The 18,238-nt window shown below is 39.6% G+C and overlaps 1 protein-coding gene across 5 annotated transcripts in view; it reads right to left on the bottom strand.

Annotated features, from left to right (window-relative positions):
* LOC132901310 (zinc finger protein 850-like) overlaps positions 1-18,238 on the bottom strand; it is an 808,362-nt gene that overhangs the window by 6,808 nt on the left and 783,316 nt on the right. For 3 of the 5 annotated variants that reach the window (XM_060943618.1, XM_060943617.1, XM_060943619.1), the window contains 2 exons: positions 7,996-8,063; positions 7,646-7,824 (listed from right to left, as the gene is read on the bottom strand). The exons of 1 other annotated variant lie outside the window; for it this stretch is intronic. In XM_060943618.1, coding sequence (XP_060799601.1) covers positions 7,646-7,824; positions 7,996-8,063 — 247 coding nt within the window. Of the gene's footprint in view, positions 1-7,645; positions 7,825-7,995; positions 8,064-17,908; positions 17,960-18,238 lie in introns of those variants that run through there. One more of the 5 variants, XM_060943620.1, reaches the window with a different exon arrangement.

Below are 18,238 nucleotides of genomic sequence, written 5' to 3'. Positions count from 1 at the left end.
AAACAGAGGGCACCACCTCCCCCTGTGATTACAGATAAGACTCAAGGACCATGTGCACAGCTACAGTTCACCAGCAGCAGTGAAGACCTTCATGTTGGAACGAACTGATATAATCTGGGTCCAGATGGTAGTTTTGAAAATAAGCTGGGACCCACGACGTACTTTTCTATCCCTGTGCTAACAAGGAGAGGTGTTCTTATTCATCCTATCAATGGGGTAAACTCGTCAAATCTCCTTCCAGTTCCAAAACAACCACAGAACGCTTCTGTGGAAATTATCCCCACATTCACTGTAAAACTAGCTCTTCAGAATGTAAGATCACTTAATAAGCCTTTTTTAATTAATGACTTCATCGGTACACACAAACTGGATTTTATGCTTCTTACTGAAACTTGGCTTGAACAATCAAGTAGCTCTATTACTCTTATTGAAGCAACTCCCCCACTCTTTGATTTCATGAGTGTTGGAAGAGCCAATAAACGGGGAGGAGGAATAGCAAATATATACAAGGCATGTTTTCAGTACAAACAGACAACTCTTGGTGATTTTACATCTTTTGAATACCTAAGTGCAATCCTAAAATGTTCTTCTAACATATTAGTGTTGACTATTTACAGACCACCAAGACTTTCTGCACCACTGTTCCTAGAGGAGTTTGGGGAACTGTTGTCAAATATTTGTTTAGAGTTTGACAATCTTATTATTTCTGGGGATTTTAATTTCCATGTTGATAATCCAGATAACACATATGCAAATGAATTTCTTACACTGATTTGATGCCTTCAACCTAACACAACATGTACAAGGGCCAACACACTCCCATGGCCACACCCTCGACCTTGTCATCACTAAGGGTCTTAATGTATCTACTAGTGTCATGGACCTGGGTATATCTGATCATTTCTGTGTTTTCTTTGATGTTTCCATTTCCCCTCACTTTCAAAACAAGTCTGTGACTGTAAAAAAGAGGGTAATTACCAATGGCACAGCAGCTCTTTTTGAGCAGGCACTCTCAGAACTCCCATGTCAATCTTCAGATTGTGCAGATGATCTAATGGAAAATTTTAATTCAAGAATGAATCATATTATGGATGCTATTGCTCCTTTAAAAACCAAAAGAGTCATAGACAAAGGAAAAGCACCCTGGAAACTAAATCCAATAGTTAAAATGTTAAAGAGGGAATGTAGAAAGTCTGAAAGAAAATGGTGTAAATCTAAACTCCAGATTCATTATCAAGTCTACAAAGGGATGTTATGTAAATACAACTTAGAAATTTCTAAAGCAAGACAGTCTTTTTTTGCTGACATTATTAATAGGAATATCAACAATGCCCGTGTGCTATTTTCTACAGTTGAAAAGCTAACAAACCCATCAAAACAAATGCCTTCTGAATTTCTCTCAGTTAATACATGCAACGACTTTGCATCTTTTTTCAAAGGAAAGATTGATAAAATACGTATGAATATAGCCACACAGGTGCAAACACTTCAAAATCTGGAACCATTGGATAACGAGAGAGGGGGTCATAATACAATGTCAACATTTAGTTTAATTGATGTTGAGACTGAGAAAAACAGTACAAAGTCTCAGCTCCTCCACATCTGAACTGGACATTTTACCTACAGTCTTTTTCAAATCTGTTCTTCACCTAATATCAGACGAGGTACTTCAGATTATCAACACCTCCTTACGAACTGGCATGTTTCCCTCATCTCTGAAAAAAGCGGTTGTAAAACCCCTACTGAAAAAGAATAACCTGGATGTCTCAGTACTCAACAACTACAGGCCCATATCCAATTTGCCATTCGTTGGTAAAATAATTGAAAAAATTGTTTTTAATCAATTAACTGCCTTCCTGACATTAAACGGATGTTTTGATAAGTTTCAGTCAGGTTTTCGTGCCAATCATAGCACTGAAACAGCTCTTACTAAAGTCATGAATGACCTACGTCTCAATTCTGATGCTGGTAAAACATCAGTCTTGGTGCTTTTAGACTTAAGTGCTGCATTTGACATGGTAGATCATTCCATACTGTTACATCGACTGGAGCATTGGGTTGGATTTACTGGTATAGTAATCAACTGGTTAAAATCCTACCTACAACAAAGATTTTTTTATGTGGCCATTGGAGGCCACAGTTCATCACCTGTGTCCTTGAACTGTGGGGTTCCCCAGGGCTCAATCCTGGGACCATTACTATTCAACCTTTATATGCTCCCACTTGGACAAATTATTAAGAATAACTCAATAAACTTCCATAGCTATGCAGATGACACTCAGCTTTACTTAGCTATGTCACCTAATGACTATGCCCCTCTTGAGTCTCTTCATAGATGCATTGACCAAATTAACAAATGGATGTCTCACAATTTTCTTCAGCTGAACGCAGATAAAACTGAAGCAATTATATTTGGCAAAAAGGAGGAAAGGCTTAGGATTGCCACTGTTCTTGAAACTAAGGGGCTTAAAGCAAAGGATACTGTCAAAAACCTTGGTGTCCTTATTGGCAGCGAACTTAACTTCAACAGTCATATGAAAGTGGTAAAAAAGTCTGCATTCTATCACCTAAAAAACATTTCTAAACTCAGGGGTCTCATGTCAAAACATGATCTAGAAAAACTTATTCATGCTTTCATCTCCAGTAGGGTTGATTACTGCAATAGCCTTTTCACAGGTCTTCCAAAAAAGACCATCAAAGAGCTTCAACTAATCCAAAATGCAGCAGCAAGGGTTCTTACAAGAACAAAAAGGGTAGTCCATATCACTCCAATCCTAAGGTCTCTGCACTGGCTCCCAGTGAGCTATAGAATTGACTTTAAAGCATTACTTCTTCTATTTAAAACATTAAACGGGATGGGACCCAGCTACCTACTGGATATGTTTCAATTATATACACCAACTAGGTCTCTAAGATCACAAGAGAAAAACTTGCTAGTAATACCAGCTGTCAAAATGAAGTGTGGTGAAGCAGCCTTTAGTTGCTATGCTGCTAAGCTTTGGAACCAACGTCCAGATGATATCAAAAATGCTCCTACTGCTGTTAGTTTTAAATCCAGGCTCAAGACAAAGCTGTTTTCAGATGCTTTCACTTGATTAATTTTTACCTAAGTAATTAATTTCCTTTAACATAATTTCTTTTAATTTTGATTTTAATGATTTTACTTTCTTTATTTTAATTTCTTTTTAATCTTGGATTTTAATTATTTTACTTTTACTTTAATTCTTTGTTACTGTGATCCTCGTAGATTTTGTCTGCGGGACGAATTTATTTGGTGATCCTCGTAGATTGTGTCTGCGGGACGATTTTTGGTGATCCTCGTGGAAGAGCCACGGGAAGAGCGCGCTTTATGTGATCCTCGTAGATTTTGTCTGCGGGACGATTTTATTTGGTGATCCTCGTAGATTGTGTCTGCGGGACGATTTTTGGTGATCCTCGTGGAAGAGCCACGGGAAGAGCGCGCTTTATGTGATCCTCGTAGATTTTGTCTGCGGGACGATTTTTGGTGATCCTCGTAGATTGTGTCTGCGGGACGATTTTATTTGGATCCTCGTAGATTTTGTCTGCGGGACGAATTTATTTGGTGATCCTCGTAGATTTTGTCTGCAGGACGATTTTTGGTGATCCTCGTGGAAGAGCCACGGGAAGAGCGCGCTTTATGAGTTAAACCCATAATAATTAATCTCGAGGCTGATTCCTTTTTTGAACTTTATTTCATTTTATTATTTTATTTCTACTGTTGTTTAATTCTTATTATTTTTCTTCCCCAATTATTTTATGTAATTTTATTTTCTATTGTTTACTGTTCTGCTTTTACTTCTGTAAAGCACATTGAACTGCCACTGTGTATGAAATGTGATATATAAATAAACTTGCCTTGCCTATCTCTCTCTCTCTCTCTCTCTCTCTCTATATATATATATATATATATATATATATATATATAAATAAAATAAATTGCTTACCTCTCTTCACGTCAAAAGAAGGAGGAAAGTTTTGCTTGTTTTGACATGGCGAATTAAATTATTAACACAAGAGAAAATACTCGTAATTCGCAACTAAAAAGACTGCAGCTACACTGGCAGCTTGAACATGCTTTCTAGTGCAATTGTGTTGCGCTTGCGCAGAACGATGTCAGTCCTGAAGGTGCGCGCGCCTGCCTAACAAGCTCCGGCATGTGCGCCGTTAACAAAGAACACCTGTCTTTAATCAATGAACTATGTTTGGGCTATTTAAGGACTGCGCCCATGCAAGGACGATGCGAAGTATTACGCCGCATCTAGGAACGCGAAAAATCCGAAAAATACATTTCTCCATTCGGAAAACCGGAGATTTAAGAGGTTTGTCAAATATCCGGATTTCCGGGTCATTAGCAGAAAAAAATCCGGCGGAAAATCTAAAAACCCGGAATTCCGGGAAATTCTGTAACACTTTCATGACCAGAGTTGTAAATGTAAAAGGGAAAAATGGTGCACAAACATTGGGCGGAACTCTGTCGAACAGAGAGGTCAAAAATACGATCATGTGCTCACTTCATTTCCACAAAGGAAAGAATTCCAAAAATAAAAAAATTAATTTCAAAACTGCAGCAAGGTGCTCATTCTTATACAGTGAAGTGAACATGAGCGTCAACACAGCAGCTTGTCATTGCCTAACCTTCACTGAGACTTTAAAAGTGCATTTACATTCGGGGGTCCTTCGGAGCACGTTGTGCGCGCACTTGGGACCTTGTCATTATGGGAAATGCCCGATGCTGATTTGACTGCAATCAGCATGCGCATATAAGGATGCTGTTTTCACAGAGACTTTGCAAGTATGTGGTGGTAGACAGATCTAAGTGCAAGAAGTGTTTATTAGCAAGCGTGATATTTGCAAAAATATAACACAAGCAAAACCAAAAGCTGAGTCATAAACATGGCTCGAATCATGACAGTGATTTAAAAAAAAAATTCAAAAAGACTGTGTTCTTATATGGGTGTGCCGATTGTTCTCAAATCAGCATCAGGTGTTTCCCATAATGACTGGGGCCTGTGAGCGAGCGCGGCGGCTTGAGCGTGTGTCGGCATGACAGTCAAGAATTCGCCTGCTGTGTGACCACAACTTTTAGTTTGCCTGTATATCGCCAAGCATCATCACCAAAACACCTATTTTTCATTGATAACCCATCGCAAAGCACTGCGAGTTGTAGTGTGACTGTAGCTTTACGCCCATGTTCACTTCACTGTACAAGAATAAGCACCTTGCTAGACTTTGTCTCTTATGCTCAACTCTCTGTATAAGATTGAGCGCCTCACTGCACTTCATATGTTTACGAGCCATTTTTCCCTTCTACGTTTTCAAATCTTTCTCATTTTTTCCCCCCGATAATGAATTACTTTTGGTAAATTAAAAAATCTGATGTCTTTTGTTTCATTCAGAATGACTGACACATCCAAAAACACAGCAAAAGCTTCCCATACTGATCAATAACAACTAACTCGTCTGAATGAAGCACTACAAGCATGCCTCCTGTCATGGCAGTGTAGTTACCATTGCTATGGGGGTCATGTGATGGTGCAAAGCCTCTACAGGAATTTCCTTACTGTATTATGCAAAGAATGCCACGGTGTGGTTTGTAGTAATAAAGCAACCACTTACTTGTCCCTGAATATGTTGAAATTTTTGAGCTGAAAGAGTTTAAGGAGTTAAAAATAAACATAATTAAAGATTCTTTCTGTATGGCATGACTCATGGAATTATTAAATTTAATACTAAAAATAATGTTATTGCTTATTAAATTGGTTGATAATATAAATACTGTATCACATGCTCCTGAAATAAAGCAAATGTGTTCTAATTGATTTGTATAATGCTTGATGGGTTTGACGGACAACTGTATTAGCCAATTAACAACTTTGCTTGGTTCAGGCATGCTGCATGTGCGTGTTCAACTAACTTCTATCCAGCCAGCTGGTTATATTGCACTGAAGATATTATAAATGTTTTTTTTTGTCCCTCCCTCCTGTGTGTTTCTGTAATATGGGGAGGTCTGAAAGCATTGTCCTATATTGTGTGTTTGTTGTGATAGGGCATGTGTTTATTTACCCTGATTTTCTCCCTAATTTAGCCATGGTCAATTCCCACCCATCAGGCTACTCTTCCGTATCACACAACAACCCTCAACCAGGGAGGGCTAAGGCTACTATGTGCTTCCTCCGAGGCAAGTAACACCAGTTGACCGTATCTTTTACTCATACAATGTCAGTGGGTGGCGTAACACACTCAGAGGAAATCCACTCACTTCCATATGAATGTGCATGAGCTCACAGACACCCGTGACTCACTAGTGTAATTAACAGAGGAGAGAGAGAGCATGTCACCCTCCCTCCCAGAGAGCCTAGCCAATTTTTCTCTCTTGAGCTCCCGACCACAGATGACTCCGGCATCTTCAGGATTAGAATGTGGCAATCTCCCGAAGATAGGGAAGATGATGGGGAGGATATTTTTCTGCTGTGCCACTCAGGATCCACAGGGCATGCATTTTACGCTACTTCTGGTTAAATTGTGCATGATGAATAAAAATACAGCAGTATTTTGTGGTTTACTATATATTCAGTTGCAAACAAGTAACCCTAGAAATGGGTTATGATTTTCAAATAGTCATTAAAACATTAAAAAAAAAATCAATTAGTTTATGCGACAATCCTTTTTTTCTTGCTTTGAAAACAAGAAGTTTCCCTGTGTTCGCTTGGTGCCCACTATCATCATGACCTTTTTGTTCCATTTGAGTTTTGCGAATTTTGGTTAAAGGCAGAACATGATCCTCATCAGGAAATGGCTCGAAACACAAATACAATCAACGGTATTTCAGAATAACCAGCACTGAGTTTATTCAGTATGTTGAATGGAAGATGTTTGGTTATTTTTCTTCTGTCATCAGTATTAAGTTGTACTCATGAGAAATGTCGACTAATTAGCACTCTTATGGAGAAAAGCGAGACTTTACAAAGGATTCGCAATAGCAAGAGATGTAGTGGGCTGACTTCACGTGTCTCAGAGGAAGCCGACAGACTTCACCCTCTCTGGTTGGTCATTGTCATATGATAGAGAAGTCCTACCTGGTTGGTGGAACTGGCCAAAATGAGTTCTCTGGGGGAGTGCTCTGGTTATTGTAGACTCCATTGTACAACAGTATTCATCCCAGAAACAATATTAGGCTAAGAAATAGGTCACTAGATGATGCAGAAAGGCGGCACGGTGGTGTAGTGGTTAGAGCTGTCGCCTTACAGCAAGAAGGTCCGGGTTCGAGCCCCGTGGCCGGTGAGGGCCTTTCTGTGCGGAGTTTGCATGTTCTCCCCGTGTCCGCATGGGTTTCCTCCGGGTGCTCCGGTTTCCCCCACAGTCCAAAGACATGCAGGTTAGGTTAACTGGTGACTCTAAATTGACCGTAGGTGTGAATGTGAGTGTGAATGGTCGTCTGTGTCTATGTGTCAGCCCTGTGATGACCTGGCGACTTATCCAGGGTGTACCCCACCTTTCGCCCGTAGTCAGCTGAGATAGGCTCCAGCTTGCCTGCGACCGTGTAGAACAGGATAAAGCGGCTAGAGATAATGAGATGAGATGATGCAGAAAATAACCTCTATAATCTTTAAGACTATAGTAACACCTTTCTGTCTGGTTATTCCTGTAGGTGCAGGACTGAGTTCTTTGGTGCCCTCCTCTTCATACCACACCAAGAGCTCCTGTCCTGGGTTAATGGGTCGACAGCAACGATACAGAATTCCCCCTCGATACTGAAATGCCACAAGATTCTGTTCTTTATTATTATGGGCACAATTCACATACCTAAAAGAATGAGGCAAGATTCCAGAAAAGGTAAAAATCAGATCAGCGTTACAAACTTAGAGAAAGCATGGCAGAGATACCAGTGACAGCAAGAAGATAAAGTTCTTCCAACAAATTATGAGCTGTAAAATCAAATCACTAAAAAGATCCAACAACTGGTGTATTTCTCACCTCATCCAATTCACATGCATCTCTCTTTTGGTGTCGATGTATTTTTCACACTGCATGCTCCTGTATATCTGTAGAAAAATACCACATTTACATTTTCTTCACTAAATCAATTAATATCTTTAAATGAGGGATACAGAAATGAGAACGATGGCTCGTGCCAATATTACATTAAGGCTTATGAAGGTTGAATTAAAGGTTCTTGACTGTATCTATAGATTCACAAAACAGCTGACAAGCTTGGAGATGAATTTAGTAACTACAGGAAAATGCAGGCAAGGCTTTATCAGAATTTAGGCAAAGGAAAGGTTTCTCATAAAAGGCTTTACATCTGACATGGCAAAGCTGCGCTGTGAATCAGACTTCTCTGATAAATATCTGCCCATTGTGTTTTGGTCTCTAAACAGACAGCTTAAAAAAAAAAAAACACAACTATAAAGTCAGTTCTGCCACTAAATTGGTTTTATAGAAAATATTTTGGATTTGTACAAGTAATTGTTATTTGCCATAAATGTTCAGTAGGTAATGTTGGTTTAGTTCAGTATTGCAGTGTTAATTTTGAATTTAAAGAATTTTAAATTGAGACTTCGTCTTGTACTGAAAATTGTAGTTTCATTTTAGTCTTTTTATTTTATTTATTAATTTTCATCAAGATTTAAGAAGTGGAGCTCAATTTTCATTTTAGTCTAATTCTAGTCAAAGTTTTAGTCATAATTTTCTCACACAGTTGCATGGTACTTGTAAAATGTTTTAAGAGGGGCTGTTGCAGGAGGGGCATTATGGGACCCCCCCCAGTATGTGTCTGGGTTTTTTTTTTTGCTATGCAGGTTATGTGGAGTTAGCCACGACTGTAATGGTGATGACTGCTATTTTCATATGAAGATGTTACTTTGTTCAGACCAATGCCATGTGTATCTGTGTCCTGATGCATATATCTGTTAGAATCTAGGAGCATTATGAAAGCCATGCGAGTAGGTGAGTGAGCCTACCAAACCAGATTCACTTCTTCCTAACTATGGTCAGGAACCTGAAAAAGAGGGAAGGCAACATACTGGAATGAATTTTGCTAAAGGATATTTCTCCTGGCTGGAAAATTCCCTCAAGAAATACGTTAGGATGTCTGTATGGACAGACCAGCTATTTTGGCTCATTTTTATTCGCCAGGGCATAATGACCAGAGATTTTGCTTTGCTGTCTTTTTACTGGCCCTCTCTGTGGGCTGGTCATTTCAGGTTCACATGACAGCATGCTGTGGGCATGTTCTCACTGGTCAAATCACAACCGTGATAGCTAATGCACATTAACATTCTAAACTAATGCAAAAGCAGTGTGCAGCAATGAAACAAAAACCATGGACAAAAAAAGGTCAAAAATTAAAGGAGGGGCCAAACAAATTTAGGAAAAAAGCAGGCATTAGGAGGCATAGGCTTTCAAATGTAAACAAGAGTGCTCTGAGAGCACAATATCCCCCACTGGCAACTATGTCATAACTCTGGTAAAATGCAATGGAATTGAATGAAATTGCAATATGCATATTACCGACATATACAAAGAATCCTGTCAAGTTCCGTGAAATTCCTCCAAAAATTGAGAGAGGAGTTGATTTCAGAAGGTGAGTATCCTTCCCAGATGGAAGGATGGACATTGTCATGACATAATCCCCCTTCGGGCATTTCGGACAGTGGGAGATTTATTTAAAAAAAAAAAAAAAAAAATATATATATATATATATATATATATATATATATATATATATACAGTGCAATGCAATAATGAGTACACCCCCCCCTGAAAAACATTTTTCACAGTATTAAAATGAACACAAACAATATGTCCCAAACAGTTCCTTGATGATGTTTATTGCACTATGTTCTTACATTATAACTCAAGCAGAAAGGTGAAAAGATGCCTTAAATTACATATTTTTCTGTTTCCGTGAAAGTGGGGTGGAGCAAAAGTGAGTACACCCCACAACAAACTCAATTACATCCAGTACATTTAGTACTTTGTATGGCCTCCATTATTTGCAATGACAGCCCCAAGTCTCCTTGGCATGGAGTGCACAAGTTGACAACATTTGGCTACATCAATCTTTTTCCATTCTTCAAGGATGACATCTTTCAGAGCCTGGATGTTGGATGGAGAGTGATGCTCAACCTGCCTCTTCAGTATTCCCCAAAGATGCTCTATAGGGTTCAGATCAGGTGACATACTTGGCCATGGAATCACTCTCACCCTGTTCCTCTTCAGAAAGTCAGCAGTGGCCTTAGATGTGTGTTTTGGGTCATTGTCATGTTGAAAAATGGCACGACGACCAACGGCCCGAAGTGATGGAAGCATCTTAGCTTTCAGTATAGAGCAGTACATTTGAGAATTCATGATGCCATCAATGAAATGCAGTTCTCCAACACCTGCAGCACTCATGCAACCCCACATAAGAACACTACCCCCTCCATGTTTCACTGTGGGCACCATGCATTTTTCCTTGTACTCCTCACCCTTGCGACGCCAGACTGTTTTGAAGCCATCAGTTCCAAAAAGATTGATTTTGGTCTCATCACTCCAGAGTATAGAGTCCCAGTAGCCTTCATCCTTTTCAGCATGTGCCCTGGCGAACTCTAGACGGGCTTTTTTGTGACTGGACTTTAGGAGAGGCTTCCTTCGGGGACGACACCCATGCATGCCATTCCGCTGCACTGTACGGCATATTGTGTCACGTGACACATTCACTCCAATTTCAGTCTCTACTTCCTTAGATACCTGTTGTGCACTTGCATGCCGATTTTCCTCAACTTTTCTCATTACAAGCCGCTCCTGCCTGGGTGTTAATTTTCTTGGCCGGCCTGTACGTCTCTGTACTTTGGCTGCAGTTCCATCTGTCTTGAATTTTTGGATCACTTTTGCAACCGTGTTCTTACTGATAAGTAAGGCTTTACTGATCTTCTTGTAGCCCTCACCTCTGTTGTGTAAAGCAATAATCCGCTTTCTCAGATCCAGAGACATTTCCTGGCCATGAGGTGCCATTGCTGACAGCAGGAAATGGGAAAGGGTGGTTTGCTTTAGGTAACAGCCTTTTGTAGCCAACTGCCTAATTAACACATGTGTAATAACTAATTAGACTCACCTGTGGTTAATTGTTTGTTCAGGTCCACATTGGTAGCCTAAAAAGTTGCTTTACTCAGAGCCCTTCAGTGGGGTGTACTCATTTCTGCACCACACAAATTTCACTAAAACTGAAATAAAAATCATTTAAGTTATATTATTAGCCTTTGTTTTGAGTTCAAAAGCTCAACAGAACCTGTGTTTAACTTAGTCTGGGAACATTTTGGAAATATATCTTTGTGTTCCTTGTCATATTGTGTGAAATGAGACTTTTCAAAGAGGGTGTACTCATTATTGCATTGCACTGTATATATATATATATATATATATATATATATATATATATATATATATATATATATATCTCAACATACTGTTTGGGCATCAGCATTTTCCTCCAGGTGCTCTGGTTTCCCCCCACAGTTCAAAGACATGCAGATTAGATAAAATATCCAGCCACTGGGGTTGCACAAGCTAGTACATACTTATGGCCCTTTTCCACTACCCTTTTTCAGCTCACTTCAGCCCGACACGGCTCGCGTTTCGACTACCTCAGAACAGCACGACTCAGCTCGCTTCAGCCCTGCTCAGCCCCCAAAACTCGCACGGTTTTGGAGTGGGGCTGAAGCGAGCCAAACTGAGCCGAGTGGGGCTGGGGCGTGAGGAGACACTCCCCTGTGCACTGATTGGTGAGGAGGAGTGTCCTCACATGCCCACACACGCCCCGCGAGCACGCTGGGATCTGTAAACACCGTAAACCCGGAAGAATAATAATTACGAATTACGAGAATTTCTGAAGCCTTATGCGCCTCGCCTCATCTATACGCTCTTGCCAGTATCTGTTTGCGTTGTCGGTGACAACAAGCCACAGCACCAAGACCAGCAACACTAACGACTCCATGTCCTCCATGTTTATTGTTTACTATCCGGGTTGTGAGACTACTGCTTAAAAGCTCACTGATGTCACTGTTTGCGCCGCCTAACAACATCACGTGACGTCCACCCACTTTCGCTAACTCCACCCAATGTGTCCACCCACTTCCAGCCAGCACGGTTCAGCGCGGTTGTAGTCGAAATGCAACTCCAACAGCTCGACTCAGCCCAAATCAGCCGCGTTGGTAGTGGAAAAGCGGCAATAGTGCTGGTCCCAAGCCTGGCTAGTTTGGTGAGGGTTGTGTCAAGAAGGGCATCCCGTGTAAAACCTATGCCAAATCAAATATGCGGAACAGATCTGCTGTGGCCACCCCTAATGGGAGTGGCTGAAAGAAAAAAGTAGTTTGGGCACTAGCATCCTTAACTGACCGCAATGCTATTTTCGAGGAGCAGAATGAAGAGCTCAATATGGACATTAAAGCATAGCTATAGGCTAGGCTGCATGTTCATTTAAAACTGCTGTAATTTGCCCAACCATAACTGACTCTCATATGTACCAGAGGTTTTCAAGCTTGTTGGGGCTGAGGCACACCAAATTAAGGTTGATTATTGATTATGAAGAATGTCACACACATTATGATAGGCTTTAAGGTCATTAGCAAGATTTGACCCACAGTGTACTACAGCAGACTGTCATAATTATTAAACAGATAGGTAAATCAGACAGGCCATTGTATAATTTATTAAAAACATGAGGCAACGCTCATTACAGTGTTTTCCATTAGTTACAGTTGTGGTCAGAAGTTTACATACAGTGACAAATGTCATGATATGAGTGATATGAATGTCATAGCAATATTTGGGCTTTCAATGATTTCTCTGAACTGTTCTTATTCTGTGGCAGAATGATTATACAGCATACATCTTAAAGAAGAAAAAAGGCAGAGAATTCAGTGCACAATTTTCTTTGGGTTTTCTGAAATCAACACAGGGTCAAAAGTATACATACAGGGTCAAAATTTTACATACAGCACACCTAATATTTGTTTCTTCGCAAGATTGACTTCGACTAAACATTTTTTGTTTACCATGAACAAGCTTCTGGCATAATTCTGGTTGGATATTTCATTACTCTTCATGGTAGAATTGGTAGAGTTCAGTTCATATTTTTTTCCCCCTTGGCATGGACTTGACTTTTAAGCACGGGCCATATATTTTCAATAGGGTTGAAGTCAGGGCTTGTTTTAAGCTTAATGTTAGCCTGCTTTATCCTCCACAACCAGCTCTGATGCACGTTTGGATTCATTGTCCTGTTGTAACTCCCAATCATGTTCAAGTTTCCAGTGGTTTGAGGTTATGCTGAAGAATTCTAAGGTAATCCTCCTCCTTCATTATTCCATCCACTTTGTGCAATGAACCAGTTCCACTGGCAGTAAAACAAAGTTTGTGTTGAAAGTTTGTGAACCCTTAGAATTTTCTACATTTCTGCATAAACATGACCGAAAACATCATATTTTCACACAAGTCCTTAAAGTAGATAAAGAGAACCCAGTTAAACAAATGAGACAAAAATATTATACTTGGTCATTTATTTATTGAGGAAAATGATCCAATATTACATATCTGTGAGTGGCAAAAGTATGTGAACCTCTAGGATTAGCAGTTAATTTGAAGGTGAAATTAGAGTCAGGTGTTTTCAATCAATGGGGTGACAATCAGGTGTGAGTGGGCATGTGATAGGTTGATTTTGATCCAGCTAAAAGAATTCATTTCTTAAAAACATGAACAAAAGAGAATTCATTAATTAATTTAGTAAATAAATAAGTTATGATTCATAACTATATACACAGTTTTTATGTAAACATTCCAGTCCTGTAAAAGAGGTTAAAAGGATGAATAAAGATGAAAAGGATCAGTGATTCTGCAATCTACTAATTCAGTCCTGGTGTCTGAGATCGATTGGTCAAGTCTACAGGGGAAGAAGGGGGCTTTCGTGCGCACTTTGCTCCATTCTCAATGAAGCTAACAGAGAAGAAGCACTGTGTCCAGCGTCTTTATTGAGATTCCCCTTTTTCAGGTATAAAACGAGTATTTCTGCCCTTACATGATTGTATGTGTTGTTAAACTGTTTTGTGCCCAGTTTGAGTAACTTTGACCAAACTTTGAGTGATTTGGAGCATTATTTTGATTGGCACATTATTCACTGGTTCATTGCACAATACAACAGGTAGCTATTATGGCATGGTGTGCGTTCTGATTGCGTTTAGCACTTTAGCAGATACACGTAGTGGATAACGTTGTTAATGTGTGTTGTTGAGTTACATGCATTTGAGGTAATTCTTTAAGTAGCGATTTATGATTGGGATCAAACACTATCAGAGAGAAAGATAAAATGGTTAATTGTGTTTACAATGCTTTAATTTATTTCAAATGCACTTTATTTTAGTTTAAGGTTATGTTGAATTATTAAGATTTGTACACACCTCTATGTTTACCTGTAGCATTTTTCCTGTAAGAAAAGGAAAGAAAAAGAAATGTGAATATACTTACCTGAGTACTCACCTGATTGAAATTAACCTGTAAGACAATTTAATAAATGACAATATACTTACCTGATTAAATGTGACCTGTAGCAAAAAAGGAGAAATGTTATTAATGATACTTACCAGTGTGTTTACCTGTGAAAAGAAAAAAAGGCTAATATTCAAATGAAACAAAATTGTGATTATGTAAATATTTTCATTCCATATTCTCAGTGAAGCTAACAGAGAAGAAGCACTGTGTCCAGCATCTTTATCGAGATTCCCCTTTTTTCAGGGTGTAACAGGCACCCTGTTTTATTTAAAGAACAGGGATCTATCAAAGTCTGATCTTCACAACATGTTTGTGGAAGTGTATCATGGCACAAACAAAGGAAATTTCTGAGGACCTCAGAAAAAAAGTGTTGTTGATGCTCATCAGGCTGGAAAAGGTTACAAAACCCATCTCTAAAGAGTTTGGACTCCATCAATCCACAGTCAGACAGATTGTGTACAAATGGAAGAAATTCAAGACCATTGTTACTCTCCCCAGGAGTGGTCAGCCAACAAAGATCACTCCAAGAGCAAAGCGTGTAATAGTCGGCGAGGTCACAAAGGACCCCAGAGTAACTTCTAAACAACTGAAGGCCTCTCTCACATTGGCTAATGTTAATATTCATGAGTCCACCATCAGGGGAACACTGAACAACAATGATGTGCATGGCAGGGTTGCAGGAGAAAGCCACTGCTCTCCAAAAAGAACATTGCTGCTCATCTGCAGTTTGCTAAAGATCATGTGGACAAGCCAGAAGGCTATTGGAAAAATGATTTGTGGATGGATGAGACCAAAATAGAACTTTCTGGTTTCAATGAGAATCGTTATGTTTGGAGAAAGGAAAACACTGCATTCCAGCATAAGAACCTTATCCCATCTGTGTAACATGGTGGTGGTAGTATCATGTTTGGGCCTGTTTTGCTGCATCTGGACCAGGACGGCTTGCCATCATTGATGGAACAATGAATGCTGAATTATACCAGTGAATTCTAAAGGAAAATGTCAGGACATCTGTCCATGAACTGAATCTCAAGAAAAGGTGGGTCATGCAGCAAGACAACGACCCTAAGCACACAAGTCATTCTACCAAAGAATGGTTAAAGTTAATGTTTTGGAATGGCCAAGTCAAAGTCCTGACCTTAATCCAATCGAAATGTTGTGGAAGGACCTGAAGCAAGCAGTTCATGTGAGGAAACCCACCAATATCCCAGAGCTGAATCTGTTCTGTATGGAGGAATGGGCTAAAATTTCTCCAAGCTGGTGTGCAGGACTGATCAACAGTTACCGGAAACATTTAGTTGCAGTTATTGCTGCACAAAGGGGGTCACACCAGATACTGAAAGCAAAGGTTCACATACTTTTGCCACTCACAGATATGTAATATTGGATCATTTTCCTCAATAAATAAATGACCAAGTATAATATTTTTCATCTCATTTCTTTAACTGGGTTCTCTTTATCTACTTTTAGGACTTGTGTGAAAATCTGATGTTGTTTTAGGTCATATTTATGCAGAAATATAGAAAATTCTCAAGGGTTCACAAACTTTCAAGCACTACTGTAAGAGGTCTTGGCAAGATAAGAGACAGTATGGAAGTCTCAGCAGCTCGTAATTTATAACCTAAGTGAGTGTATGTAAATATTGGACCCTGTGTTGATTTCAGAAAACCCAAAAGAAATTAAAACTTCTGCACCAAATTAATGTTTTTTTTCCTATTAAAGAAATATGTTGTACAATCATTTCACCACAGAAAATGAACAGTTCAGAGAAATCACTGAAAGCCCAATATTGCCATGACATTCATATCCAAGATGACATTCATGTCACTGTATGTAAACTTCTGACCACAACTGTACCTAGACTGTGGTGGCTGAAACATTTTCAGAACACAACACCATGTGATTTGAGACTGATAACATTAATTTTACAGTATCCACTACAGTCATGCATTAGTCCAAACACAATTTTCTTCTTTTGGCTGCTCCCAATTAGGGTTCGCCACAGCGGATCTTTCTTATCCATTGCTCCCTGTCTTCCACATCCTTCTCTACCACATCCATGTATCTCCTCTTTGGCCTTCCTCGTTTTCGGGTGCCTGGCAGCTCCATCCTCAACATTCTCCTTCCAACATGCTCTGCATCTCTTCTCAGGATGTGCCCATACCATCTCAGTCTCATCTCTCTTAGCTTAATTCCCAAGCTCTCCACATGTGCTGTCCCTCAGACGTGCTCGTTCCTTATCCTGTCCAACCTTGTGACTCCCATCGCAAACCTTAACATCCTCAACTCCAACTTTGCCTCCTGTCTCTTCATTAAGGGTACTGTCTCCAATCCATACATCACAGCTGATCTCACTACTGTCTTATCAGAGCTCGAAATTTGTGGTGGTCCAGTCGCCCGAGGTGACTTAATTTGTCATTTGGCGGGTAATTCCTGTCACTCGCCAGCCCGGCTGGCTAGTTGAAAATAAAAAAATATATATGAAGAGAAGATTCAGACTAGGGCTATGCGATATATCGAATATACTCGATATATCTCCGAAAATTCTGTGTGAGATACATAAAATTATTATATTGTAACTATTGAGTATTTTATGGTCATCTGCCGACTTGCGTTTGTTTCGTGCTTGTTTAAAACCTTTTCCAGTGGTTTTCTCCCTATCCCTCAGGCAGTAACGTGAGAGGCTGCCTAAGGGTAAAAAAAACAACGTCACACACTCGCCAACCAATCCCGGGTGACATCTCAGTGCTGAAAGGAACTTGCGGGAAGATTTTCTAGTTTCGGTTTACAGCGCTGACTCAGTTCGTGCAATCGCTGGTGTTGCATAGGCTACCGTGTAAGCTCTGTCAATTTCAGCGACAAATTAAAAATGGAACTAGTAAGGGGTCAGACATCTGGCATTTTTTTGGATATCACGAGGAAGACGTGGAACAGCAAATGGTGATTTGTAAAGTGTGCAAAAAAAACCCTGTCATCATGAAAGGCAGCAGCACTACAAAGCATGTTGGACATATTTTGGGTGCTATAGTCATGATAGTAAGTATATTTGTTTTCAATACTCATACACCAAGTTGCCAAGTTTTCCAATATATTATTATTTGTTGATATTATATTATGGTGCTCTGTGTTGTTCTCATTTATGTATTTAGCAACAGTATCAAAATACTCGGGTCTTGAAATAAATGCACATTAGTCATGAACAATGGTAACTCCTCTCTTTTGTGTTATTTTTGACAGAAGTAAAATTCATACATGAACAAATTTTGGCTAGTTGATTTTCTGTTTGGCTAGTTACTTTGGAAGGTAACTAGTCCGGCTGGCTGGTGAAAAAAATATATGAATTTCGAGCCCTGGTTATACATCTTACCTTTCACTTTTGCTGGGACTTTCCTATCACAAATGACTCCCAAAATCCTTCTTCAACTGCTCCACCCTGCCTGCACTCTCTTTCTCACCTCACTATCACAGCCCACATTTTCCTGCACAGTTGATCCCAGGAAATTGAATTTACCAACTTTCTTTACATCTCCTTGAATCTTCACTCCACTCTCATCCCCATTCTCAATGATGCACATGTATTCTGTTTCATAGTCAAAACACAATTTTATGGTTTTCAATTTAAGACAGCCAACAGAAAATGTCAATGCAGAAGTTAGCATTGATAATTAGCATTCATCAAACTTTAGCTTAGTTAGGG

This window comes from Neoarius graeffei, chromosome 17 (genome assembly GCF_027579695.1).
Source record: "Neoarius graeffei isolate fNeoGra1 chromosome 17, fNeoGra1.pri, whole genome shotgun sequence".
Classification (NCBI taxonomy): Eukaryota; Metazoa; Chordata; class Actinopteri; order Siluriformes; family Ariidae; genus Neoarius; species Neoarius graeffei.
Note: the sequence above shows the minus strand (reverse complement) of the source record. Positions and strands in the feature narration are given on the sequence as shown.